Here is a 12,918-nt window from a genome sequence, read left to right as displayed (position 1 = left end):
TAACAGCTTCTCTCTCAGGTTTGAGATCATTCATGCATTTGCAGAGAGCCCAGTGCTGGGGTGATACCTGGGCTGACCCATAATTACTGGAAGAACGGGGGTTAAGCTGTTGGCATCAACTCATTTTAGTTTCTTAGAAAGGAATTTTTTACAATCTGCTTCCCTGTGGAGCAGGTAGATGCCACTCCAAAATGTCCAATGGTAAATTGGAAAGAGAAGTGATTTAAAGCTCATTTTAGCTCTGCATTTTTCAGCTTACTCATTGTCTTTATCCCAACCTCTTTATGTGGCTCTGGCTATTAACGTTGCGGATGTTTTTGTCAGGGCTTATATTTATCATGGCTTTAAATTTAGCCTAAAACTAATAATATGTGAGGTGTGTCTAGACTTTAATTCTATGCAAGTGGGTTTGAATAGCCTATAGTAATATGCAGATTTTGCTTTGTTCATTTATCATCTGTTTGCTCATCTTTTAACACTTGGCCATCAAAGCCTTAAATTCTGCCACTGAAAGCTTGTTTAGCTGTTGTTGTTCTTCACATCCGTTTTATTCTGTGTAGTAATGTGAAGGCTCAGGCAAAAAGGATACAGTAATTCCACAATGCCAAGTATGCTTAGACCTAACCAGGCAAATTATTACCTTACAAGACTCAGGGTCACATCCTCAGCTGATGTAAGGCAGTTTCTGTGGAGCTAAAGCTGATTTAGATGAGCTGAGAACCTAGCTTTTGGCCTCTGATGTGCCTTGTCCCTTCATCCCAGCCTCCTCCCCTTGGCTAGGGTTCTGGTGATTTTTAAAAAATCTTTTTCAAACAATTTTTCATTTACTTAAAATACCAGAAACCACTGAGGGACTAGAAAGAGCATTCACCTGTGTATGTTTGCCCACAGTATGCAACCTCAGTGCGTTTTCTGCCTCAGGAGGAACCTGGGCTGAAATGCAAAAGCCTAACACTAAAAAATAATGGGCAGCTTGGAAATCAGGACTGAATTACATTGGCAAGGTCGTGCTGGGTCCAGGGTTAGAACAACAGCAGAGTTGGTTGATATTGAGGGGCCATCACAAGATGGATACACAGCAAAGCCCAATCCAACCCACGTGTATCTCTAGCGAGCATGGGGATGCACCAAGGATGAACTTGCCTCTCATGTGAGGAGCTCTCTGGAAACCTAGAACTGTAATAGAAATGGGGCTGCTAGTCAGGGTCAGGACCCGTCCAGTTCCTGAGCCCATCAGAAGCCTGCCCTAGCTTTTTGCCCATGAGGGCAAAGATGGAAATTTCATCTAAGAATGCATCCAAATAAGGCAAGCTGCTTTTCACTATGAGGCAAAATCTCTTCACTCTCAATATAATTAGACCCCTTAGACTGTATTTTGTTTTGCACGTAATGTTTTGCTTTTATATGTCTTTCTCAGCAAGACTGTGAGTACAGGGAATTGGATTTCAAGAGAGAGCTACAGCAGATATTTAAAGAGAAAGAGCATGCATTTTACAGTCACACCTTCCTGGCAATAATGCCATAAGAACTTCTTACCAGTGACTTGCCCTGACAGGTACCACATGTGTGAAAATGCAGCAGAGGCATTTTAAGTGCTGTCTGCTGCACAGATTTCATTTACAATCGTGGCACATTCGCTGGCATGTCTGCATCTCCCAGGAAGATGTGGCTTCAAAGAGGCAAAGTTTACTCGGCCAATAGCCAAATAAGTAATTCCTTTCATCTGGAGGATTGAAGTCTCTGATGGGAAACACAGATGCAAAGGCAGCTACAAAAGGTGTTAAACTGCCATAAGTTCTCATAGAGCAGAATTGTGAAGCAGGAAGGAGATTCAGGAGCTGTCCAGTCCAGCCTCCTTCACCGAGGCAGGCTTGGCTCGTTTTGTTTTAACCTCCTTGGCATGTGACATGGGTGAAACCTGGCCACAGCCCTCCTCAAGGCCATTGCTCATGTGAGAAGGGCTCACTTATCTTCTAAGATATTTAGATAGCTGCTTGCTGCCTGGACATACCTCCTTTGGTTCTTCCTTCCTTCTGGTTTATCAGAGACGACAACTGCCTCTTTACTCAAAAAGGGTCTCAGGAATAAGTAGAACAAACACTCAACAAGTTCAGCCTCCAGCCAGGTTGTTCTACTAACTGGTTACATCTACACTTGTGGCTACATGTAATGGATTATATCTACTCTTCCAGGCTACCATTAATCAGATGCAAAAGGCACTTTCACTGAAGTGGTATGCCCCATCATCAGAAACCAGTTATGTCCTTCATGATCCATTGGGAATAAGGCAGGAGTGATACATGCAAGTTACATTTAGATCTTATTCTTGGAATATGCAAACACTATACCAGTGAATTATGGACAGCTTTTATAGCAGTGACCATGCAAGCAGCAATAATGATGTTATGCCGTGAACAATTATTTATTAATATCCTAGATGTATTGAGCACTTCATAGCCTGAGCCAACTTCCATTGAATCTACCAGAAACTTTTCAAATGACTTCAGTTGAATGATCAAGATTTTTATGAAAGATTCCAAAGAAAGCATTTACAAATTATGTGCACAGAGGAATTGCGAGTATAGTTCTGAAGTGCAGTCACCTCTGGGATGGCACGCACCAAGATTCAATAGCAGAGAGAAAACACCTCAATTAGGGCAAGAAGCAAAGTAAAATATCATATTAAATTGAAACGCTGCAGTATTCTGTGGGGGCTGAATGTAATTAATATCCATGTTTGAATTTGCCTGGGACATTTATGGTTTGTTAGGGCTTCTGCTTTATAAGATGGTGAAAGTTGATATATTTATGGATTGTATATCATTTTTCATCCTTACATCTTGAAAAAATGTTTGAATTATTTTTTTTGGAAGGAACGTTATACATGGGGCATATATCTATATAAAACGATGGATATAAACAGAAGCAATGAAAGTAATGCACAGAGTATATACAAGAGCCATAAATAGTGCTAGGGAAAGTAATGCACAGGATATATATAATGATGGATATAAACTGAACCAATGAAAGTAATGTGCAGAGTATATTCAGTGATAGCCATAAATAGCATTAGCGAAGGCAATGCAGAGTGTGTATATAACAATAGATATAAACAGAGCCAGTGGTAGTTGTACATGTAATGTACGATATTAATGTGATTTGATCCTTCATAACAGCTTGAGCAACATAAAAAATAAATACAACAGAAGCAATGTGACATGCAGCTTTAGCATCCAGCTGACAACAGGATGGGATGGTTTATGGTTTGATGGTATAAGCTGCCTTTACAAAGCTATAACTCCCCCTGAATAACTTTATATAGTGCTCTGTGGCTCCCCTTGCCAAGATTTTCACTTGCTCAGTTCCCCTTGTTCATTTGACTTGCAAATTGCATCTTCCCTTCTGGAAAGTGAAGGTCTGGAAGGGGCAGGGTTGAGTGATTTAGACTGTGATCCTGGAAAGTGGCTTTGGATTTGGGGTGTCTCTTGTTAATGTCTTGTGTGGTCTGTGTGGAAGGAGTAACTGCTTACTTCTTAATGTCTTGTGTGGTCTGTGTGGAAGGAGGAACTGCTTAATCCTTTTAAAAATAAAACCATGTACATCCAGAATGGTTTATTCCCTTCAATGTGATACTACTGTGAGATGCAAATGTAGAACAACCATTAAAAGGTGGGAATAGATACTAGAGAAGGGACTGAGCCACCTGGTTAAGAGCATAAAAATAGAGCCTCTTGGGTGACTGGTGAGGAAGCTGGGGACTACTGCAGATGGTGAATTGTGTAGGGGAAAGAAATGGGGCTGTATGTGCTGGGGCACATTTACAGGGGCATTTACATCACTCTGCTCCAAAATCACTGGAGACGAGATGATAGGGGCAAAGTAATTAAGCCCTGGTGTACTCTGACCCCGCTTTGATTCTGGGCAGTTCTGGTGTGTTGTCATGCTGATAGTGTGTTAGTGCATATGCAAGGGTAGGGATGCATCCTGCCCTGACCACACCGAGTATGTACACAGGAAGCTATGTGAGGCTTGGCTTCTAAAGAAACAATATCTTGGCAGTCTCAAAGATAGACAGACAAATTGAAGTGAGTTAAAAGAGGGTATAGAAACCCCACATATCAGCTGTTCCAGAGTAGCTGCCTGTGTGTGTCCACTCTTACCCCACATTAAGTAAAAACTAAACCAGAAGAACTTACCCTTTGGTAAAACAGGGCTCAGTTACCAAGAGTTAGCTTTCCCATACCATTGCATGGGGTATGAGCAGACACCGGCAACACTGCAAAGCAAGTGATGTTTAGTAAATCCCTACCACCTTTTCACTCTCTGTGATTTGTTTGTCCAGAGCCTCTAAGTGATGGTTAGGGTTGTAGCTCAAACCATTTGAGGATGACACAAATTGGCCTCTGTCATCTTCCCTGTACATTCCTAGCAGACCTGAAAGCTGAAGCTGCCTCTGTTTCCCATCAGAGATCTTTCTTAGGATCCACCCACATTGTCCAGGAAACCCATCAGAGAATCTTCTCCCCTGAGTAATTTTACCCAACCCCATTTTGCTTGAGTGCAGAAATCCAGTTTGCTCTTTTCCTTTTCCTGACTGAATTAAGGTGTGTGAGGGAAACCCTTTCCTCTCTAAAGTTAGTGTCAGTGTTAGTAAGGATGCCTCTGCAGTGGTGGTCACGGAGCATGCCTGTCATGTAGTCTCTGTTTATGCTGCCATGGTGTTTTATTTGCTTGTGCAGCAAAACCAGAAATGTTACCATTTCTGGGATGGAAATCCCCAGCCTGGGGTTTGGGGTTTTTTTGGACCTATGTTCTCCCACTCCAAGTCCTGTCAGTTGCATGTAAATATTCCTCTCGGAGGTCAGTATTTTTGGACCTCTGCAGATTAACATATTTTCCACTCTGTAATCTGATGTATTTAAAAGCAACAGGAAAAAAGACTCTCAGAAGGTTTCACTTTGGATTCCAGAGACAAACAAGGGATACTGTGTGCTGTATTCATTTACATCTGTTTCCCCATTGCTCCATGCATAATAACAACTGAGAAGGGGGCTTCATTGTATAGGGGTTATGTTAATAAGGAGAAGTCTTGAAAAAATAGCCTAAGAGACTTAGCTACCCACCTCACCAAAATCCCACCCTGTAGTTTTTAAGAGCTTAGTACTGTTTATGAGTTCAAAATGCCTTTTACTCCACAATCTCAACGGATGTTAGAGAGCTGGATAAGTATCACGACTGCTATTTCACAGACAGGAAAACTAAGGCACAGAGAAGTCAAGTGACTTGCCCAAGGATGCACAGAAAGTCAGTAGCAGAGCCAGGAATCAACCCCCCAGGTGTTCTGTCCCACCCTCCACTCTCCCCAGTCACTCTGGTATATTTTTAAACCCTGCATCTCTTGAAAGTGAGTCTGGGGTGGTAGAACCAGTACCATTAAGGAAGAACGTGTCAGGAAAAGAATGATTCTTTTCCCCCTGTAATGGCAGACTGGGAGGTAGTGTGGGTAGAAAAACAAGGACTATGGAATGAACAGTGATTGGGAAATTAATGAGAGTGAGAGAGAAACTCCTAATAGATCCTTATATAGACCAACTTTGGGGATGAGGCCTGGCATTAACTTGGAACTGAGTGGAAAGACATGCTGCTAAATAGGGAAGACTGTTTAGGGCATGAGTCTTTTCTCATTTACATAGAAGTAAAGGAAAAGCCACTCCGTGGGAATCAGTGGGATGGAGGGGAGTCCAGTCCATTAAGAGGGTGTTGATTCCTCAAGGGTTTACACAACAAATGCTCTTAACATTCAGGCAGCAAGTCACAAGGTTGGGAGCAATATAGCCAAAAGGCTGCATTTGGACTAGGAAACACAGATCTTTCTCCACTACCACATCCCCTAGTCCTCAGGGCCTGGTGGCTCTGTGCTATACGTCTCCCAGCAAACAGAGCAAGAGGATGGCTGCCCTGCCAGAGGCTGCCTCCACATATGTGAAGTTGCTTCCCAGTACCTAGGCACCTCATTAGGGTGCTGCTGGCCAAACTGCTGACATCTTCCCTTTTGGACACGCCTCCCCTCAGAACTGACTGCATTAGTGGAGACTATTCTCCTTGCTGCGTATGAGCAGACTGCAAAGCAAGCTCTGAGCCCTTCGCATAAGCAGGGCTGTCAGGCCAAGGCACTCAGGGCACCACTGAGATCAGGGGATTGGGACACACAGGCAGATTTAAGCCAGTTACCCCCCAAGTAATGGGAGCTTTTGCCATTCAGGAGTGATCTCAGATCTCTCTGCCCTGAGACACTGAACCATTTCAAGCTCTCTTCTCTCATTACATTACATCACCATGTTGATGAATTCCCCACTGGCTTCACAACTGCTCCAGTCTACTGGAATCCCAGTTTGGGAGGCAGTGTGGTGCAATGGGCAGCAGTGGGCCATGTGTTTTGGGATCAGGGGACCTGGATTTACTCTTGACTCAGGCAGAGAGGGCTGCAGATCTGCACAGGGGGCTGCTTTTTCTTCTCTAGTTCCGTGTCTGTACTCCTTACATATATTATGAGCTCCTTAGGCCAGGGGCTGTCTCTTATGGTATGCCCCTGGGCCAGTGTAGTGCCAGTCACAGCTGGGATTGCCAGACACTAATATTAGTAATGGGGATCTCCTTCCTGCCAGCGCCTGTTGAGAAGGGGCTGTCCTTACACTCCTGCTGGACCAAGTGTTGTCTGAGAGGCTGGAGCACAGTCCTCCTGCCATGCCTGGGGGCAGATCCGTCTTACCATTCCAAGTAGATTTTTGGATGATTAGAACTACATAGACAGAAATCTTGTTAGTTTGGATACATGGAGCAGAAAATTCAAAGCCCACTGAAGTAACTGAACAAGGTTTACAGGTCCCGAGGTGATTGCTGCTGCAGTTTGGTTACCTCCTCCTGGCAGCAGAGAAGAGACAGCCTCCTCAGTGGACACTGAAAAGAAGTGGAAAGGAGTTTCATGCTGAGGTGCAGAGAGCTGCTTAGTAGGGGAAGGACACAGACTCTGGAGGGCACTGTCTGTGGTATGTTTCCCCATAGCTGGTGATAAACACAGGCTTGTAGGCAGATGCAAGCTTTGTTGCTCATAGGAGATCATCCTGTTGGCCAGTGCTCAACATTGCGAGGCTGGGGTCCTGAATACTGGTGTCAGAGTAACTACCAAAAGACAGCAAGGGAATAAGGAAAAATGATGGGTAAGGAGAAAAGGATAAGTAACTGGCTGGATATGTAGCCCTAGACACAGCTAGGGCTAGTGCTCAGGGTATCCAGAGCACTAAGCCAAGCTAGTGAAACACTGGTCCGGGCCAGCTACAGTGAGTCAAGCATGTGCATTCTTTTGTTTTAAAGGGAGTATTTCCTGCCATCGCTGCAACACAGGTGTGCCTGGCTACATGCCCCACACTGAATCACACTGCTGTGGCTGCTGCTGCAGTGCATATTAAAATTCCAGATTTATTGACTAGAGGTATCTAATCTTGACCTTGCATTTCACCTTGCACTAACAACAGTGCCAGCAGGTGAATAAACCTTGGAGTGGGCTCAAAATGCAGTGACTTTTGCCATGGCACTGGCCTTGGTTTGCTAACATCTGCTCTTGTTTTCTTTCCCTTCCCCCTTTGCTCTTGTTGCCTGCAGGTGAGAGATAGGATGATAGCTGGGGAGGCGAGCATGCATAGCCCAATCCTGGCCTGCTGGCAGCCTATTCTCCTCCTGATGCTGGGCTCCATCCTCTCCGGCTCTGCCACGGGCTGCCCGCCCCGCTGTGAGTGCTCTGCCCAGGAGCGCTCTGTGCTGTGCCACCGAAAGCGATACCTATCCGTCCCCGAGGGGATCCCAACTGAGACCCGGCTCCTGGACTTGGGTAAGAACCGGATCAAGACGCTCAACCAGGATGAATTCGCCAACTACCCTCACTTGGAGGAGCTGGAATTAAACGAGAACATTATCAGTGCCATTGAGCCTGGGGCTTTCAACAGCCTCTTCAACCTCAGGACTCTGGGTCTCAGGAGTAACAGGCTCAAGCTCATCCCACTGGGGGTGTTTACCGGACTAAGCAATCTTACCAAGCTAGACATTAGTGAGAACAAAATTGTGATCCTCCTAGATTACATGTTCCAGGACTTGTACAACCTGAAGTCATTAGAGGTGGGGGACAACGACCTGGTTTACATCTCCCACCGGGCCTTTAGCGGCCTTAACAGCTTGGAGCAGCTTACACTGGAAAAATGCAACTTGACCTCCATCCCCACGGAGGCACTATCCCACTTGCACGGCTTGATCGTGCTGAGGCTGCGGCACCTGAACATCAATGCCATCAAGGATTACTCATTTAAGAGGCTATACAGGCTTAAAGTCCTGGAGATCTCCCATTGGCCCTACCTGGATACCATGACGTCCAACTGCCTTTATGGGCTGAACCTCACGTCTTTGTCCATCACTCACTGCAATCTGACTTCCATCCCATACGTGTCCGTGAGGCACTTGGTATATCTCAGGTTCCTGAACCTGTCTTACAACCCCATTATCACCATTGAGGGCTCCATGTTGCATGACCTGCTCAGGCTGCAGGAGATCCAGCTGGTGGGCGGGCAGCTCACCACCGTGGAGCCCTATGCCTTCCGAGGCCTCAATTACTTGCGCATTCTGAACGTTTCTGGGAACTTGCTGACCACACTGGAGGAGTCGGCCTTCCACTCGGTGGGGAATCTGGAGACACTCATTTTGGATAACAACCCTTTGGCCTGTGACTGCAGGCTGCTTTGGGTTTTCCGACGCCGCTGGAGGTTGAATTTCAACAAGCAGCAGCCCACCTGCTCCACGCCTGAGTTTGTCCAGGGAAAAGAGTTCAAGGACTTCCCTGATGTGCTCCTGCCCAACTACTTCACCTGCCGCCGGGCACGGATACGGGACCGCAAGCCGCAGCAGATCTTTGTGGATGAGGGCCACACAGTACATTTTGTCTGCCGGGCAGATGGGGACCCACCCCCCGCAATCATGTGGCTCTCTCCCAGGAAGCACCTCATCTCTACCAAAACCAACGGACGGCTCACCGTCTTCCCTGATGGCACTCTGGAGGTGCGCTATGCCCAGATCCAGGACAATGGCACCTACCTATGCATTGCCAGCAATGCAGGTGGCAATGACACTATGCTGGCTCACCTGCATGTGCGGAGCTACTCCCCAGACTGGCCCCACCAGCCCAACAAGACCTTTGCTTTCATCTCCAACCAGCCCAACGAGAGTGACGCCAACAGCACACGTGCCACGGTGCCTTTCCCCTTCGACATTAAGACTCTCATCATTGCCACCACCATGGGCTTCATCTCCTTCCTGGGTGTGGTGCTGTTCTGTCTGGTGCTCCTCTTCCTGTGGAGCAGGGGGAAAGGTAACACTAAGCACAACATTGAGATCGAGTATGTGCCGCGCAAATCTGATGCTGGAATCACCTCTGCTGATGCGCCACGCAAGTTCAACATGAAGATGATCTAGCTGGAAGCAATTTGCAAATAATAAAGTTTTTTAAAATATAAAACAAACAAAACAAAACAAAAACATTGCTACAAACATACCGACCTCTTTCCTCCCTCCAGTCCCCTCTTCCCTGTTGTTCTGATCCCACTTGCCCACTCCACCACCTCTTTCTCTTCCTCTTTATACCAGGAAAACATTCTGCTGACATCTTCAGGACTCCCGTGTTTGTAAGGACGTAATCTGACGGACTGCGGTGTCAGATCTAATTACCAGAAGAGAAAAAACAAAAAGCAGAACAAAGATTAAATAAAATAAATCAATAAAAAAGTTACGAACTTTCCTCTGTAACTTTGATTTCAATAATTATGGATTTTTATGAAAACTTGAAATAATAAAAAAAACCCTATTTCCTATAGATAGTTGGAATGCAAAATTTTGACTTCTTGATCTGTCCGGTTCTGTATCTGATCAGTTTTTGTTTTTCCTCCTCTTCTCTGACTCACTGTGGAAGAGGTTTCGAGCTGTCTCAGAAGGAAAAGAACTGGGCCTCCTGTCCACGTGACTCCAGGGCTCAGGTGAATTGAGGGAAAAGATGTTGCTCACCAGGGAGTCGGGAACAAATTCTGGTGTGATTTACACCCCAGGTAGAACCACTGAAGCAAGTGAGGTTGCCAGGGGAATATGTCCAGCCAGAATTCAGCCCTAATTTTTTACTTTGCCTTTTATATTAAAATAGTTCAGTTTTCTGTAATGACTGGTTGAGATAATGCCATTCCTTTCAGCAAGCTCAGGGTTTAAAGTCCATGTGGTGCTGTACAGCCTTTCTCCATTAGTTCTGAGGAAGCCAGCTGATATCTGAATTTCAGATCTGCAGCGTCTACACACCACGATGAAGCCAGTGACTCAGCCTGTTTTCCTGGCCTGTAGAACAACAGTGCTGTGTCTCCTGGTCTTCTCTACTCTGCCAGCTGACAACGGCAAGCTGTAAGAACAAGGAATCCGTTCAAAACAGATTGGAGATTCTGTAAAGGTCAGGCTCTCAGGCCACTAGAGTACCGCTCCTGCTGTCACTGTTCTGAAATGTATCCCAACTGGGGCCTTCCCCAGCACGGTCCAGGACATGCCAGCCTGGGCTTTCCCTAGGACAACTGGTGAAAGGGGTCCTGTTATTTAGGCATTCCACTAATGCTATGCAGGGCAGAGACACTTTCTGCAGCTCTCAGCGATAGTCCTACCTCCTGTCAGGCAGAGGGTCTGATTTTGCTCTCACACTGGTCTTATGCTCCTAGAACTCCACTGACTTCAACAAAATTATCCTGACTTACACCAGCAGAGGTAGAAACAGCTGGCTCCTTGGCCTGCAACGAGTGCTGCTGTGGAGAAAGAGTGGGGTTTCTTCCAGGTGGGACCGATGGAACCTGTGGTGCTGCTAGAAGGGATAGGGGAGGCGGCCTGGGACAAATGCTGACAAGCTCTGCCCATTTAATTTAGGTGCAGCTGAAAGTAGGAGCTGGCTTGTGGATGGCATAGGAATTGCATGTAGGATGTAAGTGCTGTGCCCCCTGCTCCGGCACCAGCATTCCTAGGCTTCAACCAAAGGGTTTTGTCAGCCAACATGTCCTCCCTGCAGCCACCAACCCAGAGAGTTCCCTGATGTCCTCTGTCCCCTGATTCCCAGGTTAGTAATGACACTCCTTGCAACTTTTTTTATTCCCTGACAGTTGGTAGCCAGACTTTCTCCAACACCCTCTGGCATTTCTTTTGAGACTAGTTTCTAGACATTCAGAAGACCTTATCTAGAAGATTCAAGAACCGGTGACAGAAGGAAGGATGGGAAATGACTGTAGGCAGGGAAGACTGGGGGACATGGCAGTTTTGGGCTGGGGCAGTGCAGGCTGTTTTCTTTGTATATGACCTGGATCTCTCTAATATGCCCATCACTGTTATATCTGGACACTTAAGGTTTTATGGAGTAGCATCCTTCCCTGGACCAGCCTCTTGGTGTTGGGGTTAGTCCCAAGGGGCTCTGGAGGGGTCTATCTTTGTTTGTGGGTTATAATCGCCTGTTTTTAAGATTAAGCATTGTTTAAAGGCCAGCATTTGAAAGTGTGCTCAGTATATTAAAGACGAATTTTGCCTGTCATGTGCATCTGTGTGCATGCATGTGTGTGTGTATGCATACGCACACATGCACAGGCATATGTGCTGTGGTGCTCTTCAAAGCGCCCCCTGGAGATCCAGACTGGGATTCATAAAAGTTTACTTTGCATAGTGTCTCTCTCGCTGGAAGGATGTCCCAATACATTTAGTGGAGTTAAATACTATGTAGGAGAGATGGTGTGAATTACAGAAAGCACTGGCATGAAGACAGTGCATGGTGAATAAATTAAAGCACTGAGTCAGAAGGGCAGCCCCAAAGTGAGGGAGAAATTAAGAGGCACGGAGACAAGGGGAAAAGATCTGTTTCAAGATAAGCTTTGAAAAACAGGCACAGACCTTCCCTGTTCAGTTTATCCCAATATCTAAGCCTCTTGAGGAATTTAATTAAATACAATTCTCACTTACACATTTTGGAAAGGGTTGACTGAATTTCTGTACTTACAAGGAAAGGAAAAGATGATGAATAGAGCATCTTCACTGGAAACGGGGCAGTATCCCATGGGAAATATGGGCTAGGGCCTCTGTGAAATGACAGAATGGGGCCCTCTATGAAGCAACTCTCCTCAAGACTTTCTCTAGCTTGAAAAACCTGGGAGCCCAGGGCCTCTCCGACAGTGTCACATGAATTTGGTAATTTCCGGAGGGAGTCGACAGCTTGGGCAGGGGAGACTAGGGCATTGGGAGGAGAAGCCTTCTAATAACCACCAGTTGGAATCTGGATCATGCTTGACAGCTGCTGCCCTCTCAGACCTGCTAGGTGAGCGAAGAGAACTAAATCTGTCCCATTCCAGCTCCCAATGGACAGATGGCTGTATCACAGACTGCCACCATCACAACTGGTGTTAATGAGCATGTTTGCTGGGACAGAGATCAGATGATGGAATTGGAGCCACTTTGTGATCATCTGAACAGCCATCCTGCCCAGGCAGGGTTGCAAGGTATTGTCAGGGCAGATGGGGAGCTTGTGCTGCTGTGCTGTATCCCGGTGGTGAGTGGAGTGGCGGCTTCAGTGTATCACCGCACTCCATAACCCATTGGAGAATGAAGCAGGCCACTCAAGACACAACCACTCAAGAGGTAGCTCATCTGCCTAAATGAGGCAATGAACAAAGTCTGCCCGTGGTATGACAGAACCAGGACCCAGGGCAGGGGCAAAGGGAAGAGAAGGGCCGTGTTGCAAACACTGTCATATCTAAAAGATGCAGAGTGAAGTGCTGAAATAACTAACAGTGCAGCATTCACTGTTGAATGAATAACTGCCAG

General features: G+C 46.1%; 1 protein-coding gene across 5 annotated transcripts in view; it reads left to right on the top strand.

The window, feature by feature from the left end:
• Positions 1-9,914, top strand: part of LINGO1 (leucine rich repeat and Ig domain containing 1) — a 285,485-nt gene extending 275,571 nt beyond the window's left edge. For all 5 annotated transcript variants that reach the window (XM_006029389.3, XM_006029387.3, XM_006029388.3 and 2 more), the window contains one exon: positions 7,660-9,914. In XM_006029389.3, coding sequence (XP_006029451.1) covers positions 7,672-9,513 — 1,842 coding nt within the window. In that variant the 5' untranslated portion in view covers positions 7,660-7,671 and the 3' untranslated portion in view covers positions 9,514-9,914. The remainder of the gene's footprint in view (positions 1-7,659) is intronic.
• Positions 9,915-12,918: the final 3,004 nt, after the last annotated feature.

The sequence above is a fragment of the Alligator sinensis genome, unplaced genomic scaffold (genome assembly GCF_000455745.1).
Source record: "Alligator sinensis unplaced genomic scaffold, ASM45574v1 scaffold319_1, whole genome shotgun sequence".
In the NCBI taxonomy this organism is placed as follows: Eukaryota; Metazoa; Chordata; order Crocodylia; family Alligatoridae; genus Alligator; species Alligator sinensis.
Note: the sequence above shows the minus strand (reverse complement) of the source record. Positions and strands in the feature narration are given on the sequence as shown.